The 17,530-nt window shown below is 51.1% G+C and overlaps 2 protein-coding genes across 2 annotated transcripts; one reads left to right on the plus strand and one right to left on the minus strand.

Annotated features, from left to right (window-relative positions):
- Positions 1–21: 21 nt before the first annotated feature.
- LOC144111147 (speckle-type POZ protein-like) lies at positions 22–6,148 on the plus strand. Its single transcript, XM_077644302.1, has 4 exons — positions 22–331; positions 1,579–1,784; positions 3,183–3,486; positions 5,295–6,148. The coding sequence occupies exons 1-4, from the start codon at positions 101–103 to the stop codon at positions 5,613–5,615; spliced, it is 1,062 nt and encodes a 353-aa protein (XP_077500428.1). The 5' UTR covers positions 22–100; the 3' UTR covers positions 5,616–6,148.
- Positions 6,149–7,021: 873 nt separating this feature from the next.
- On the minus strand, positions 7,022–17,530 carry LOC144111148 (neutral amino acid transporter A-like). The gene is made up of 8 exons (XM_077644303.1): positions 17,214–17,530; positions 15,585–15,627; positions 13,792–13,819; positions 12,729–12,964; positions 11,480–11,714; positions 10,273–10,402; positions 8,211–8,345; positions 7,022–7,252 (listed from the first exon to the last, which is right to left on the minus strand). Exons 1-8 carry the CDS (start codon positions 17,495–17,497, stop codon positions 7,105–7,107), a joined length of 1,239 nt encoding a protein of 412 aa, XP_077500429.1. The 5' UTR covers positions 17,498–17,530; the 3' UTR covers positions 7,022–7,104.

Below are 17,530 nucleotides of genomic sequence, written 5' to 3' on the forward strand. Positions count from 1 at the left end.
GTTCTGTAAAGACAGCAATCGGCGGCTTTGATGAGGAGGAAGAAAAACAGTGTCCTCGACGGCCAGCGGAGGCGGCGGCGGCAGCAAACTGGGCTCCACCATGTCGTCGTCGACGTCCAGCGAGACGTACCTGCACTCGCACAGCATCACGCACACCTGGACGGTGCACAACTGCGGAAAGCTGCGGCTGCGCAACAAGGTCTCCCTCTGCAGCTCGCCCTTCCCGGCCCAGTGGGACGAGCCGCGCTTCCAGATATGGCTCACCACCGACGTCGACTACTACGGCTACGAGACGGCCTCGTGCTTCGTGGAGACCAAGAGCACGCTGCAGGTATACACCGCCGATACGCTGGCGCATGCCCCTAGACAAGGGTCACTCACGTCAACACATGCTCGTATTTGGACGAGACTGCTGACGAGACAACTGTGCCGGCAGCAGGCAAAATAGCCCGCAGGGAAGTTTGCCGGCTGTTTGACCTCACTGGCTGACTGCGGTCACATCACGGCAGACAGCCAACGCTAGGACGCTGCCGAAATTCTCTTTTTCCAGCTGTTTCGCTGGCGGAATACTCTGCACACAAAGCTGCTGGCAGTCGGCTATCAATCCTACCCCAACGAACCTCAGAATGCCACCTAGAGCCGAAACACTCCCAGGGGAATCAAATATTTATTTCTCCTGCTTTCTTTTTCCATTAATAAGAACAAAAACAAAAAAAATCCTTCAAGAGGTGGGCTGTGCACGTCATGTGACTACAGCGAGCCAATCAACCAACAAAGCCGGGATTATAAACCGATAGCTGTTCTGCCGGCTGCTGGCAGGGTAGACACTTTTTTCATAATTTAGTGTTCTGTTATGTCTTTGCTCTTGTCTTCATTTTTTTCGAGCTGCTAAATTCTGTATCTACACCAACTCGCCAAGTATTCTGTTGTTCTTAACAAACAGGCAACATATATCCTCCTACACGACTTGCTCACTTTTGTGTTCTTAACTATACCCAGGTGTTTCAGCATTAAAAGGTCCAAATGACCAGAATATATATACAGCCATGGACAAAAGTTTTCGCGGATGCGGATTCGCAGAAAAAAAAAATCTGCGTTGCCTCAGAAGTCGCTTATTATTCTACAAGAGGATGGAGACCACACGTCTGCTCGTTATTCAATGCTTGCATGTAATGCGAAGGCTGGATAACCGCTGGTCCTTAAGCGTAACGGAGTGGATTCCAAGAGAAGGCGAGCGTAGGAGGGGCCGGCAGAAAGTTAGGTGGGAGGACGAGATTAGGAAGTCTGCGTGGGATAGGGTGGGCGCAGCTGGCAAAGGACATGGTCAATTGGAGAGACATGGGAGAGGCATTTTCCCTGCAGTGGGCGTAGTCAGGCTCATGGTGATGATGATGGCGACGTTCTGGTCTCTGAAGCACATTTCTCAGACCGGCGGTGCGTTGTGAGCAAGGCTCATTGTCGGCCTCCCGAGCTTCAGGTTCTCCTCTCAGTGACCTCCATATTGGGTCACTCTATAATGCGACGCGGCAAGACAACGCCTGCACCTTGACTCGCCCCCTCTCTGTCGCCACGCCACAGGGCTCGTACTCCTTGGCACTGAAGGACCCCACAGGCCGGGACATCGCCCAGGTCACGTGCAACACCAAGACGGCGGCACGCATCACGTGCGAGAAGAAGGCACTGCTGGGCTTTGGCGGCAACTCGGCCAGCACGGCATCGGTTGTGTCGGCCGCCGCCTGCAGTGGCGATGACAACGACCGCTTCGCACTGGTCGTTCTCTTCAGGTGCGTCGGCTCCGCGTGCAGAAACAAATAGTCCTTAGAACGAATTGCGGTTGTCAATGAATGGCAGGGTGTAGAAAACTACTACTTGTACAAACCAAACGGTTACTATAACCTAGCTACCAGCAATGCCCTGTGTCAGTGCACGTGCGTGAAACGTACCCAGCGATTCTGGACAAAAGCATTTCTGAACGGGAAAGCGTTTATGAACGCAATTTTTTCATGTAAGATTTCGCTATAACAATCAATATATCCAAAGATCACCCGACGGCAGTCATGTATTTTTTTTCTATTCGCGTTCTTGCTATCGTGAAAAGCGTTCCCCATTGGTTTTCTATGTCAGTCTTCACTGTTCGATGCGATCTCTGAAAACACTTTAAAAGAAAAATTTTGCTATAGTATATCAGAATAATGGACCATTTGCCTTCAATGTTTCCGTGACAGTGTCTTACAATTTTCCCATTTTCAAAAATTTTGCCCGAGAAAGCTGGACTTGAAGCTCCAAAAGTCGCACTATGAGCATCGGCGTCGTCTTTTGTCGTAGATGGGCGCCGCGCGTTGGACGAGTTTCCGCTGCATCCTGAGTGAATCGCGATGGATGCTATTTCTTCGAGATAGAATTTTTTTTTTAATTTTAGGCAGCCTATTTATCGCCTAGAACAGTTCCAGCCTGGCGGAAAAAGCCCCCTTTTTTTGTCCAGACAGCCCGACCCGATCCGAGCCTCTCAAGTGGGTGGCAATGGATGGGCGATAGGAGGAAGCTGATTGGCCACTGTACAACTGAAAATACCCTTTTCCACTTTCCCCACCCCTCGGCTCTGACTGGAAACAGTGGTCTGGCCCCCCATTGCCTCCCACCACGATATTAGACTCAGATTAAGCTCTGATCTAAGCTAATCTGATCTGTTCACGCCGCACATTGAAGTTGATGAATACGATGATGTGCAATGCACAGCCCGAGTGTGTTTTGCAGTTTAAAACGAAGGGTGATCGGCTGCGGCGACAGTGCAGTGCTCTCGCGCACTGGCCAGCGAAGCTGATATGTTCGCGCCGCCGCGGGTTCGAGCACCAGTCGCGGCAATATTCATTTATTCATTCCAGGTCATAAGGCTTCAGCGACGGATCAGCTTTGGCCGTGAAGTATAGCTTTTCCTCTAACAACTTCTTTTGGGTAAGGACTGTCAGGTAGACTCAGGAAGAAAAGCCTGCGACCAAGGATAAAAAACTTGTTTCCTTCGGGGCGAGTGGGGGGGGGGGGGGGGGGTACGGCCTGTCACGTAGACTACGAGGCTAACCTCTCCAATGTTGGTTAAAGAGTGCCTCCTCATCTTCCTCCCCCATTAGTCGCGCTGTGTGTGGTGCGCATACTCTAAAAGAGTGGGCTGCCCGGCGGCGGCGCAGGTTCGAGTACATGACGGACCGCAATGGCGGCCAGGAGGAGTGTCCGGGCAGCCCCCTGCTGGGCCAGCTGCCGGGCCTGCTGGAGAGCGCGTCGTTCGGCGACGTCGAAATCCGCGTGGGCCAGAAGAAGCTGCGCGCCCACGGGGACCTGCTGGGCCGCCTGTCACCCGTGTTCGCCGCCATGCTCACGGGCCCCACGGCGGAGGCCGCCAACCGCGTGGTCGTCATCGAGGACCTCTCGTACGAGGCGGTGCGGCAGCTGCTCGAGTTCCTCTACGCCGGAACGCTGAGCGGCATCAGCCAGGTGAAGAACAGCGCGCTCTGCGTTCGCCTTCGCTGTACGCGCTGCTACTGCCGCAGTTCACAACAACTTCTAATCAATGCAGATTGTCCTTGTGGTATAGAGCATCCGCATCGCATTAGGGAGGTGCTGGGTTCGATACCCAGTGTCGCCGGGTACCCACCTGTTTTGTATGGGTACAATATTTCCCCCGGCCTAGTGCTCGGCTCTTCTAGGGTGAGATGCTTGGGAAAAGGGTCTTCGACTAAACTTTATAATGCGTCTAATGCGTTAGCATTAGAACGGCTGTACAAACGAAAGCCCGGTGTCCGTCTGTATGTGTGCAGTGGCAGGACAGTGAGGATCCGTGACGTCACGAAGCAGGAATCGCAAAGCGCACAGGTTCCCCGCGGCTGATGGAGGTGTCAAAGAAGCGTCAAAGAATCAGAAAAATTGGAAATGGAATTTGAATCAAACTGAAACTTCTAAAACTGGAAGAATTGCTACTGGAATAAAAATGGAATTTAATGAATTCGAATTGGAATGAGAAACAGAATTTGTCAATTGGAATTGACGTCTAAGAATCGTAAATGAAAAGAAAATTTATCAAGGCGAAACTGAAATTGTGGTTCATTTGAATTCAACACAAATCACTCGCGAAACCAAAGCCCAGATGCCAACGCAATCCGCTCCGCATGAATCGCACTGATCGCCCAAATTTTTTTTGTCGCATACTTAACAATAAAACTTAGCCCGAAGAACACTTGGACGAAACGTACAAAGGCGGCTCTGAGTGCGCTACTTCTTTTTCGTCCTTGCGCTACGGTTTCAAGTTCAGGATCCTAGACAGACGTGCGCACTTCAGCGCGGCGAGCAGAACGCAGACAAATCCATGCTCGCTTCGGCAATCCATGTTTTGTAAAATAGGCGCTTTTCCTCTGTTATGAATGGTTAGTAGTATGCAGTTCAACAAATGCTTACAGCTTTTATAAGTCGAGTCCTTGCCCTATCCTAGCAGATATGTCCGGCATAGCCTCAATACCGATGCTCAGCCGCACTTTTATGGCGGCTCGACATCAAAACTCCGCTCATGGCAGAATCATATAGCGACCGCGAGAGGAAGAGTCGAGGGAACACGGAGTGTCGCGTTGCTGAAGAGCATCTCACAACACGAAGTAATCTACATTACAAATCACTTGGAATTCATAATCCCTCGCGCACGCAGGCAAGCAGGTAAGATATTAAAAAAAAATTGCGGGACGATCAAACATCTGATGCGACAATTCTGCGAAAGCAGCGGGATTTACTTTCTATATGAATGCTGTACTGAATGCTCTTACTCTAAGCGTGAGCTTTTGTGGAGGGTGAAAGTGGGCGGAGGTGGGTCGATTGTAGTAATGGGCGGCTGGGTGGGTAGCACCCTAGTTAGGGTGCTGGGGCGGGGAGTTGGCTGGAGGACATTGCATCTGGAGGGTGGAAGCACCTCGTTAGGGCTGAAGGCCTCACTTCAACAGACGTCAAATTTCCTGGAGGGGGCACGTGCTAGCACTGCTTTCTCAGCAAAAAAAGGTTGGCCACGTCGACAGCTGTTAATCTACACGTTATAGTGTGTCCAATCTAATGCACAGCTCACGAGGCCGCCAGAACCAAGGCCAACGTGTCCAATGCATTGGCTACCTGAACAATCGGGGCGTATTCTTGAGAGCGACCGGCGTAGCATCACTGATCAGCGAACCCGCGAGAATGTCAATCACTACACACTATATACGCCAGCACGTCGCGGCCGATACGCCTCCCTAAGCCTCGTCACTCGCTGTAAAAACTGCGCGCAGGGCGCCGTGGACCTGTACGTGGCAGCCGACAAGTACGGCGTGGCGTCGGTGAAGGCGGCCTGCGCCCGGCAGCTGTCCAACGCGCTGGCGCCCGACAACGCGGTTCGCGTGTTCGAGCTGGCCGTGCGACACAGCGACAAGGAGCTGAGCCGCGACGCGGCGCGCTTCATCGACGCCCACCTGCCCGAGGTGCAGGCGTCGGACGCCTGGGACGCCCTGCTGCACGACGACCTGATGGCCCTGGCGCTCTTCAAGTCTGCCTCCCGCTACCAGCCAAAAGGCGGAGTCTCCTCCGCATCCTCCTCCACGACGGCCATCTGAAGGGAGGCAGGCGCTCGCCGGAGAGAAGAATAAACACCGCTTCTCAAGGCTGCGGTGTTTTTCAGTGTGGTGAGGAGACCAATGGAAAGGAAACTGGCCGCTGGAGACAGCGAAACACTTTATTGGTCGACGGTGCTCGAATAGCAGAATTAATCGGTAGGCTCAGAATGACATGGAGGTTGTCCAAAAGAGTGATAATGTTGGCCACCAAGAGCAGCTAGCGTTGGGAAAAGTGCTGCAGCCCTAAAGACCCAGTTCTCCCAGGAGTAAAGTCGTGCAGTCTAGTTAATGCTGCTGGGCGGAGTCCTGCAGGCCCAACAGCACACTTATTCATGGAGTAAAATGAAGGCGCCATGTAGGCAGTGCTGTTCTCCATGTAGTAGTATAAGAACGCGGTGTAGGTAGTACTGTTGGACGGAGTACTGCTGCAGACCCGACCACACAGCTCTCCAAGGACTAGGATGTGTAATAGAAGGGCGCAAACGAGAAGAGGACATAGGAAGGAAACAAATAGGACAAAGTGCGGAGTATACAATAAGGGTGCGGTGTAGGTAGTGCGATGAAAAAATGGTCAATGTCACTTGGCAGGACAAAATGCAAGATCCTAATTGCCGCGCCTCCAAGTTATTTCAGTGCAGTAGAAACTACCTAAAAGCTTGAGGCGACGGCTTTAAAAAGTGTGCTACTCGTATGCTTGCGAGCGAACCCAACACTTCTAATCCCTCTTGTACTCCGATAAAAAAAAATAGCAGACAGTTTAGCATGGCTAAGGGCTAAATATCGTGCAGTACTACTAGTATCGGTGGGCTTTTAGGGTACTCCCGTGCTAAAGGCATTAGAACTAAAGGCGTTAACCATGAAGGCCTTTGGCCTAAAGAACTACCTAATGACCTTTAGCCGGAAGGTATTTACCGTGAGAGCCTTCACTTTAAAGCCATTTGACCTAAAGGCCTTTACCACAAAGGCCTTTGACCTAAAGGCCTTCGTGAAGGCTGGCAGGTTGCCCACAATCCGGTGGGCAGGTCGATGGACATTTACCGCGATCTAAGGAGAGGAAGTAGGATGTGGTAATGAAGAAAGTAGTAGTAAATAACCTTCTGCAGGCACCTGAAGCTTAGTGCGGTTAGGCTGCCCATGTATGTGACAAAGGTACAATTTAATGACCACGAGCGATTACCCGCTCAGTCACTAAAACAGCTATTCAGCTGGTCTACAACAAGCTTTTACTATCGTTCTTTTACAAAAGTACGGGTGTGATTAAATCGCGCAGAACGATTCACATCGGCGTGAGCTTATGAGCGAACCTCCAGGACAGTCCCTGGCCACGTTTGCTACTTCAGAACAATTATACAAGCGACGAAACTCTTGTAATGTATACACAGCTAACATAATTCGCATAAGCCCTTAGTTTAAATCGGCGTGCACTAAAGGGCAGCGGTGCTTATTAGTGTCCCTATGTACTGTGCGCCACGTCCTTCAAAGGGAAGCGCTAGCGGGCGAGCTCCTTGGTCGCGTCGTCGTTGGGTAGGTGCTCTTCTGCGTCCTCCCTGGGCCGCGGCTCCTCGCCGCTGTAATGCTGCACCACCTGGACGCCCACGACGCCTGTCAGCACGTCAACCACGGTTGCCAGCCGATCCCTGCGCCAACGCCGTCAAGATCAGCGGCATCGCGACGCCGATGTTTGGATAGAGGCGCGTTCGGCGGTGCAGACTAGTACGGCTGGTTACAAATAGGAAGAAAAATGACTACCCTACCCTCCAACACCTCCCCGCCCGATGATTTCGTGGCATGTGTACTATCATCATCATAATAATCATCAGCCTGACTACGCCCACTGCAGGGTAAAGGCCTTTCCCATGTCTCTGTCCTTCGTCAGCTGTGGCCATCGTATCCTCGCAAAGTTCTTAATATCATCCGCCCACCTAACTTTCTGCCGCCCTCTGCTACGCTTCGTTAGAAACCAAAAGGAAATAAATGACTACCCTACTCTCCAACCCCTCCCCGCCTGAACATTACATGGGATGTATACTATCATCATCACCACCATCATCAGCCTGACTACGCCCATGGACTGCAGGGAAAAAGCCTCTCCCGTCTCTCCAATGAACCCTGTGCTTTGCCAACTGCGCCCACCGTATGCCCGCAAACTTCTTAATCTCATCCGCCCACCTAACATTCTGCCGCCCCCTGCTACGCTTGGTTAGAAACCGGAAGAAAATAAATGACTACCCTACCCTCCAACCCCTCCCCATCCGAACGTTTGAGGGGATGTATTTGCTAAATGTGCGGACCTTCGCGTTGCCGGTAACGCTGAGCGCGACTGTACAAGTCATCCGTTAGCAGTGCGGACCGCAGATGTTTCGCTTCGGCAGAAAACTGAAATGGAAACGTCGCCTTGCGGCACGTTGGGACTCTTATACAAGGTCTGACCAGCCAAGCTCAATATCGTGGCCACCATTCGTGTAGTACGTAAGAAGGCGAACATGCGGGCACTTCAGTTCGCAGTGAGGCTACGGTACGGCGTAGGCATTCTGAGCTGCACTGATTGCAGCGGCTTGCGACCAGAGAGAGGATCGCGCTGTGGAAGACACGCACACAATCCAGTCGGTGACGAAGAGGATGCCAACGTATTCCGTCGGCATGCCGACGGTCTCCTGGATCAGGCGGAGCCTCAGGTACCCAGGACCGCCACCGGTCGGCGTGGCCATGCTGCAGAGCTCGGAGAGTAGGCTGCGATGCGGGCGCGTGGTCTTGGGTTAGAAAGGGTTATAGCGCGCGCAGCAACGAAACGAGGAAAGGAAAGCTGCGTACGCGGTATTTATCTGAGACGTGGCGTGTGGGAAGGTTGCACTGCAGCCTTCTATGTCGTTGTGAATTTATCAAACGACACAGGGGCACGCACATTTCCCCTAATAAAGCTTGCAGCGATGGCGTAGAGGTAGAGCGTCCGCCTCGCGTGAAAAGGTAATAAATAATAATAATAATAATAAGTTTTGGGGGAAGGAAATGACGCAGTATCTGTCTCACATGTCGGCGGACACCTGAACCGCGCCGTAAGGGATAAAGGAGGGGGTGAAAGAAGAAAGGAAGAATTAGAGGTGCCGTAGTGGAGGGCTCCGGCATAATTTCGACCATCTGGGGATCTTTAACGTGCACTGACGTCCCACAGCACACGGGCGCCTTAGCGTTTTGCATCCACAAAAACGCAGCCGCCGCGGTCGGGTTCGAACCCGGGAACTCCGGATCAGTAGTCGAGCGCCCTAGCCACTGAGCCACCGCGGCAGGTGAAAACGGACCGGGATTCGAATCCCGATGCCGCGCAATTCTCTACCGAGTTTGAGAAAAAAAAAAAACTTCGCGTGTCGATGGAATTCCTTATCTAGGCCTGGGGTGCGGCCTGATCTCGGTGACCAGAACCGACGTACAGCGCACTCCCCTCACCAGAAGTGGATTTGTCCACAACCTTCTATGAACAAACCAATATGGGGCACAATGAGGCTCGAGTTTACTGCGCAGCGCTTCTAATGCGACAACATTAGAGTTGTCGCACCAAAGCGCCGCCGATGTGTGGTGTCACGAAATTCGCTGACTGAAAGAGGGAGGTCACGTGACCCTGTAACGTCATCACAACCTGCCCACCGTGGCAGGTAGCAATTGATTGGTCGAATGAGGACACGTGACCTCGTGACGCCATCATAACCAGCCTACCGTGTTTTGAGCAACCTAGTTTCTAGACAGCAACTTCGATAGCTAACAGAAATCAGAAAAGTAAGCGATATATGCAAATGTCGGCACCGTCACAACATAGCGGATACCTGCTACTGAAGGTATCAGTCCGAATATGGCGGTTTGCGGACCGACAGCAGCAGAGAAACTGACGAAAACACACAAAGAACTTGGACAGAAGCTGGGACAAATGTGTAATCTTATGTTATCTCATTCCACTCTTTGGATGACTCAAGCGTCCCCATTGATTTATTTGTTCACGCCTCCCCCAGAACGTACAGAAACCCACAATAATGCCTGGATACACCAAAAGGAGCCTGAATACGATGACGATGGTTTTTTTTTTTATGGCGCAAGGGCATCTGTGGCCAAAGAGCGTCATGACACAAGGTAGTTTCTTCTACTCGAGATGCGGTCGAAGACCCATTTTCCAAGCATTTCACCCTAAATAAGCCGAGCATTAGACAAGGGGAAAGCTTGTACCCATTGTATCACCGGTGGGTACCCAGCGGCACTGGGGATCGAACCCCGCACCTACCGCATGCGAGGCGGGTGCTCAGACCATGCACTAGGCCGCCGCTGCGGTCAGGAGCCTAAATATATGCGTTGCCAACTGTAAGTACTCCGTACTTTCTGTGTTGGAAATCCACCCCAGAGCTAGCAGGGTATACGAACCTCGATTGTCAGGGCCCATGCCTAACAACACTGCTTCCCCCCCCCCCCCCCCTCTCTTGGATACGTGCCTGCTGTCTGTACTTGTCTATGTGCGCTAATACCTGCTCCAAGCAGAGCAGCATTCCAGCAATTTTTAAACACCGGCAAAATTCTATTTCCTCATAAAAAGGTCTCTCTCTCTCTCATGTGCCGCTCCGCGTTACGTGCTGACTGAATACTGCTTGCGGATCTGCTGAAGGCTCGACGGCCGGCTTACCACACGTAGAGCACCGTCAATGGCTCGATGTTGTCCGTCTTCATGTGGCCGAAGAACAGGGCGCTGACGGTGACGCAGATTGAAGTTCCGTTCACCGCCAGGACGGCCAGCGCAGGCACTAGCAGCCGCACTGCGTAGACATCCACGTGTTCTTAGACCGTAATGGTCGCAACGAGCGGCGCAGTAATACTGTCGTCTTACGTCAACTGTACAGTAGTCAGCTCGATCTAGCTCGAGTCTAGAGTGCTCGAAAGGCTACATTTAGGCTGCACGCGCGACGCTCACCAATAACGCCTGGTTAGAGATAACCTTCATCTGAGCCTACGCGGCCGCTCTGATGACGCTGCCGTTATCGCTGTTCCGGCCCGAAGCCCTGCTCGCGAATGACCGCCGGCGAAGGCGCTGCAGGCAGTGGAACCAAAGCCGAAATAACGCGTCCCAGAAAAATTTGTGGCTGCAGCACACGCCGATACTTGTTATCTCGGCTTTCGTTCCGCGGCCTGCAATACCTTCGCCGGCAATCGTTCGCGATCGCGGCAGGGTACAGCGTGGCGATAAAGCAGAAGGCAGTGACGTATCAGTGCGGCGACGCATGCCCATATGCAGGCTATCTCACACCAGGCCTCGCACAAGGCATCGCGCAAGCAGCCGAAATCTGGCCTTTCGAGTGGCCTTTTGAGCGGAGTGGGAGACAGCTGAGCGTAGTTTTATGCAGTATTACCTAGAGGGAAACCTGCCGCTGGGAACATTCATCCAACCCGCGGATGCCGCGAAGTGTATGCCTCTTATTTGTCTATAGGATTGCATTAGTCCGAAAACGTCTTCGCCTGCAGAAATTCGAAATTTTTAAATCCAAAACTTCCGATAGTGAACCTGCACGAATGGTTCAGATCCTTTATATTGCTAGCATATTACTTACGCGTTTTATTCAGCATTGCTTAAAATACATGTACACCTAAACTTAAACCTATGCATCTGAACCGAGGCGCACTCGCCCATATTTCAGCAACTGAATCCACGTTCGTGGCCAAGTCAGATGCGGCGTTTACAATTCAGCCGCCATTCCCCTAGTGGATGAAGCGTTAACGAAGTCGAAAGAATGACGGTGGTGACTTTTTTTCCTCATAGTAATTTCGATAAACTCTACGGAGCCGGCACCGAGACAACCTAGACGTGCCAGTGCATGCACCCCCGAGCTGCATCGCACCGATTCTGGGGTCCAGGTGCAGGCGCTCCTCCAGCGCGACAATGGTAGCCGGCACGGTGTCCCGGCCGGAACCCATGCTCAGGGAGAGGAGGAGCGGGAGAGCACCGTGGCAGATAAGGGCGCGGAAGCTGCGCCTAGTGCCCGCCATCGCCGTTAGGGGCAGCACCAACAGCGCATGCGTGCCCAGCGCCAGCACCACCGTGAACAGGTACAGGCCCAGGTGCGACGCCATCAGCTGGACAGGCGGACAAATGCTTGGCAGCGTGCCGCAAGTTTAGCGCGATGTCAACCTTCTTTGAGCGACGTATATAGAAGAAGTCGTAGTCGCCGTCAGTACCACCACTATTATTTCAAAGGTCCTGATAGGTTTTTAAATATCTTATCTGAGCTCTTTATATCGTCCTAATTAAAAAGTGCAGGAAGAACCGCAGCAGCGGCCTAGTAGTTGGAGCATCCGCCGGGTGCCGCCGGGTACCCACCGGTGATACAATGGGTACAAGCTTTCCCCTGCCTTGTGCTCGGCTTCTTCAATGTAAAATGCTTTGACCCCACCTTGTAAAATGAAAAACCACCTTGTGCCATGGTGCTCTTTGGCCAAAACTGCCCTTGCGCAATAAAAATCCATCTGCATCATCATCAAAAAGTGCTGGAACTTTACGGCCCCAGTTTTCTTATACTGAGCGGTCCGCGCACTTAATTCCATCGAATTTTGAGTTTCATTCACAAGAAATTCAGGCAACAGGAAAAAAAAGAGTTCGTCACTGTGCAAAACGAAGTCCTTGCGTGTTTACGAATTCCGCACACACAGTGCCCTAGAAAAAAAAACTCGTGATCACGGTAAAAAGGAATGAAATATAATGCTCCATGCGGTTATGCTTGGGGTTGATTTTGAAAAGTTCCGGAGGCAGTGCGTTTTAACCCCTAAATGTCTTCTCGAGTTACTACTTTATTTTGCTCTGTCCCATCGCGTTGTGTCAATGCTACGAAATCTTAGAGCTTGTAGTGTAAAGAAACTGTTCATGGTATCAACTGTATGGCATCATGGAAAAAATGTTTATTTGCCCTTCCTGCTTGAATCACATAACGTCCGCAGCACAACGTACATGAAACCAAGAACCTCAAGCTAAAATAAGCAATTAGAATAAATACGCGAAAACAAACACACATCCGCAGGATGGTGAATGCTTTGACAGCTGTAATTCTTGGGAAGCCTTACGTGAGACGGCCTGTACATACAACACAAACGTACCTGTAGGTTCCGTGCCTGCACGAAGTACGCGGCCGTCGTGAAGAACACCCCGAAGGGGGCGTACACGAGCACCAGGTGTGCGACCAGCATCATGGCGTTGCTGAGGCCGATGAAGAAGCCTAGCAGTGCGCCTCCTCGGTCGCTCGAGAGCACGGACCCCAGCATGGCGCAGAAAACCAACACGCCCGCCTGGTGCGCCACTAGCCGGTGGTGGGATCGGCGCGCGTTCGTGTTGTCTGCGCCGCGAGCGTACAGGATAGCTAGGAGGGACACTGCTCAGTTGTCGTTGTGGCTACTTAGTATATGCTCTGCACACGCACACCACGCACAACATTGCCTTCTACCCTGACCTCCGCTGCCTGCCTTCTGCCTGCTTGCCTGAATTCTGCCTGCCTGCCTTCTGCCTGCCTTCTGCCTGCATGCCTGCCTTCTGCCTGCTTGGCTGCCTTCTGCCTGCCTTTTGCCTGCCTGCCTGCATTCTGCCTGCCTGCCTGCCTTCTGCCTGCCTGCCTTCTGCCTGCTTGCCTGCCTTCTGCCTGCTTGGCTGCCTTCTGCCTGCTTGCCTGCCTTCTGCCTGCCTGCCTGCCTACCCCCATGCCCGCCTGCCCGCCCGCAAACATCCCCACCCATCCACCCACTATTTTTCAGAAGGCCTCCACCCACCATTCACTCATCCATTTGCACTCTCCAGAAGCACTGGCCATTCACCCGCCTTCATCATTCAGAAGACTCTGAAACCTTCATAGGCTTCTGAATCGTATTGAAAGGCGCAATGATAAAGCGATCAATGTAAAAAGTGAAATGAACAACCAGTACTGCTAACGCAGATTTGTTGCATCGAATCGTACGATCGCCTGTGCCCTCTATCTCCTTCGCTCCTCTCTAGAGTATTCAACAACCACACACACTACATCAAGAGGCTCGCTGCCTTATCATCCATGTAGGAACCTGTTGTTTTTTGTTGTCAGAACTCCTCTCGCCTTGCGTACACCCTTTGGCGGATTTAAAGCTGACAACTCGCTGTAAATAACATTTCATCGCTGGCAATATTTTCAAAACTTACTCGACAAGGACAGAACCTCCGATGTGTCCTGCAAAACAAAAAAATATCAAGGGCTTTAGCCGTATAGACAGACTCGTGGAAGGACTGTTATTTATGTTAAATATCGACGGGGTGCGGCCCTTACACGAAAGCTGCATTTTGTTTTCGCAGATTTTTTTTTACCACAGTGGAACCCATATATTATTCATACCCCGTTTCTGCGACGACAGGACCTTTAAGACGTATTGAGGCCAGTTTAAATAATAATAATAATAATAATAATAATAATAATAATAATAATAATAATAATAATAATAATAATAATAATAATAATAATAATAATAATAATAATAATAATAATAATAATAATTGGTTTTGGGGGAAAGGAAATGGCGCAGTATCTGTCTCATATATCGTTGGACATCTGAACCGCGCCGTAAGGGAAGGGATAAAGGAGGGAGTGAAAGAAGAAAGGAAGAATAGGTGCCGTAGTGGAGGGCTCCGGAATAATTTCGACCACCTGGGGATCTTTAACGTGTACTGACATCGCACAGCACACGGGCGTCTTTAACGCGTTTAAAAGGTCCCTTTGTAGAAACAACGCATTGAAAGCGTGCAGGGAAACGACGAAGGGGCAGCAAGAGCCCACAATAAAACGGGCTGGTAGATCACTTTCTCATTTTATTGGGAGAAGTCACGTCACTGAAGTTGTTCAAAATAACCGAATACGAAACGAGACGGAGACGCGCGTGTAGCAATGCGATATGCCGCTTGACCTCAATGACGATCTGGCTGACGGTTCAAAACGGCGCTTGGCGCTCCATACCCGCAACCGTATAGGCGCGAGGCGGATCTCGCGTAGCCTGTTTTGCCGTTCACTTCAATGCTGAAAGCGCTGCCGAAACCAATCGTACTCTCACTTTATGGATGTTATTGATGCGAAGGTATTATACGGTTCATCGGCAAAAAAAACCCGGCGGCGCCGGCGTTGTTGTCCAACAGTAGTGGTCCGAAAACATAGATGACGTCACCATTGTCTCGGATGACGTCCGGAGTAGACTATAAGATAAAGTGGTGTTTCGAAACCCAGTGACGTCATCAGCAAAGGAAAATAAAATTCATTCTGAAGGTGCTAAGAACTGAATCAGGGACCTTCAGAATGCGAAGCGACACGCAATCCGTAGGCCATAAAACCGCTTTGCCTCTGAATGCCTCTGAATCTGAATGTGTTCTGTAGCAGATTCAGGTAAATAGCACAGGAAATCTGGACAAACGCTTTTAGTTTGGATGGCTGCCGTCGCGTGCCACGTGGCGCTGACCACTCAAAATCACAGCGGAAATTTCGAAACAGTCGGCCATGATAATGACCATGTTCGAGCAGAACCTCTCGGGACTCTCAAAATTACAAGTTTAAAAAATGCCTAGTAGATAGCGCTAGATGCTGGATGTCCAGGAAAGCTGGACATGTTTTATTTCCTGCATGAATTCCGCAGAACAAAATTTCTTTCAAAAACTGCTTTCTCCAATTCTGCGAGTTAAGCATGTTGCAAGTGTAAAAATTATAAATTGAACGAATTTTATGTCAACAACGTAGACAAGGGCTGCAAGTATTCGCTATCAGGAAACGCAAGCCGCGCGCCAAAAATAAATTCGCGAAACTCTTATAGATTTTAGTGCAAACTGCATCGCATCTCAACTTCGAAGATTTAGCATTTCATGCACCTCGTACGTAGCCTCAGTAGAAAGCTCGAAAGACGAGATCATTTAGAATTAGCATTTTTGAAGATAAGGGAAAAAAACAGAAGGTAACTTACAGTGTTTATGAACGCTTCCACAATGTTTTCTGGGAAAAGGCTCCTGTCGAGAACAGACAACGAAGCGAAGTACCCAATATTTCAGGCCGTTTGAGGTTCACCAAGTCCTTCAGTAAATATCTATCAAGCTTCTGCAAGTGAGAAGCAGCTACGATGACCATACGCTCGAGTGCTGATCAGAAGGGCTAGTTGGACTATAAGTATTCGTTCAACTCTCTTTCCCCCACCCCCTGAAAAAAAAATGCATACACAGGAAAGGAAAGAAGACACCTAAGCACTCCAACTTCTCCCTCCACCTATAGTGAAATACTGATCGCCTATTATTTCCCGCTTCTTCATCTCGTTTTTTTAAAGACCACCTGTATAACATTGTGTTCTCGCTCCTCCCAGGGTGCTCCGACAGGAAACTGTGTACCTGAAAGATTTCGACACCCCTGCTAGGCGCCGAGACGTCAAATACCTTTTTTTTACCAGTTGGCGTCTGTTTTTTTACAGTATGATTACCGCGCCCTCCCTATTTGTCTTCTTATCAGCGCAGCTCCCAGGGAAATCCATTGATTTATTCCGCCGAGGCTACCTGCTTTCACTTCATCTACTAAGCAATTCCTTCCCTTCCAAGCTCGAAATAGATAACATGGGTAACCTATCCACTTTATCTACGAGGCCATATGTATCCGATTATCCTTATGAAGACAGGGGTGATCTTTATTTTTATTCAGGTGAGCTAGGGCCTAGTATACCCATTGTTCATGAGCTCTGCAGTGCAGAGGAAAAATTTGCGCAGCGAAAGTGCAAGGTGTGCAAACCCTAGGACTACAGACGATCAATGATATTCACGAGGCTGAGTATGCGTTAGCATTAGTTCCCCCTGATGGCGGCGGGTGGCGTGATTCACTCCACCAATCACAGTGCGACGCGTCGTACCTCCTCTCCACGCACCCGATTTAATCCACCAATCACTGTGCACCACGACGTACCCCCTCGCCACTCTTCCCACCTGTCGACGCTGATTGGCGACCACGCTCTCCTTCTCGCTACCCGGCTCCTTTCACAGAATCACCTTCGCTTCACTTTTCCCCTGCCCTCTCTATTTCTCATCTCTGATTTCTTCTCCCTCTCAATCTTCTCCTCTCCACTTTGTCCTCTTTCCTCCCAAGGCTTCACCGCGGGACATTTTTTGCGCTAATGGGGGTTCTAATGCTAACGCATTAAAAGACGGCGAAGGTGTTCCCCATCGGCCGCAGCTATATATATGCTCTGCTTCCCCCTCTACTTTATCCTCCCCACAATCCCCAACCCGCTAATCCTATCTGGCGTTAATTTTCCTTTCTTCTCACCACCCATCTGCGGAGCAATGCGTACTAAGCGGTGCCCAAAAACCACAGATCACTTTGGAAGGTGCCAGATATCGCTGTAAAAGAACCTTATGGCGTATTCCAGTCGGAGGTTAGGAGCAGCTCTCCGAATCCGCTAGAGACTCTAGGGGTCACACCGTCGCTGTCCAATCAGGACTCAAGATCAGAATCCCAATCGGCATTTGAAACACGTTCTTCGGTCTCGCGGGGAAAGGAAACAACGGATCTCCAATCGTAATACGTCATTAATCATTCAGCAAAGCTTCGCTCCAACCTGGCCATGTCGGAGAAGGCGTCAGCAGTGCCATTGCTGCGCTCCACGAGACGTGCTTGAGGCGGCACTGCCTCGAGCAGGCGCTGCACGTCGCCGGGTTCGACGGCGCGGCCGGGCTGCACAGTGAATGTAGCCAGCACGGCGCACCCCTGCGACGCTGCCTTGACCAAGAGCACGTAGGAAAGGGCGTGTCGCGCCACGCGTCGCGCCAGCGGCCGTTCCATGGAGCCCGCGGCGGCGATAACGCTGGACGCGCTCAGAGGCAGCGCCGTCTCGCGCAACATCAGCGACAGCAGCTCGCCGGGGAAGGCCAGGTA

The sequence above is a fragment of the Amblyomma americanum genome, chromosome 11 (assembly GCF_052857255.1).
Source record: "Amblyomma americanum isolate KBUSLIRL-KWMA chromosome 11, ASM5285725v1, whole genome shotgun sequence".
Lineage (NCBI taxonomy): Eukaryota > Metazoa > Arthropoda > Arachnida > Ixodida > Ixodidae > Amblyomma > Amblyomma americanum.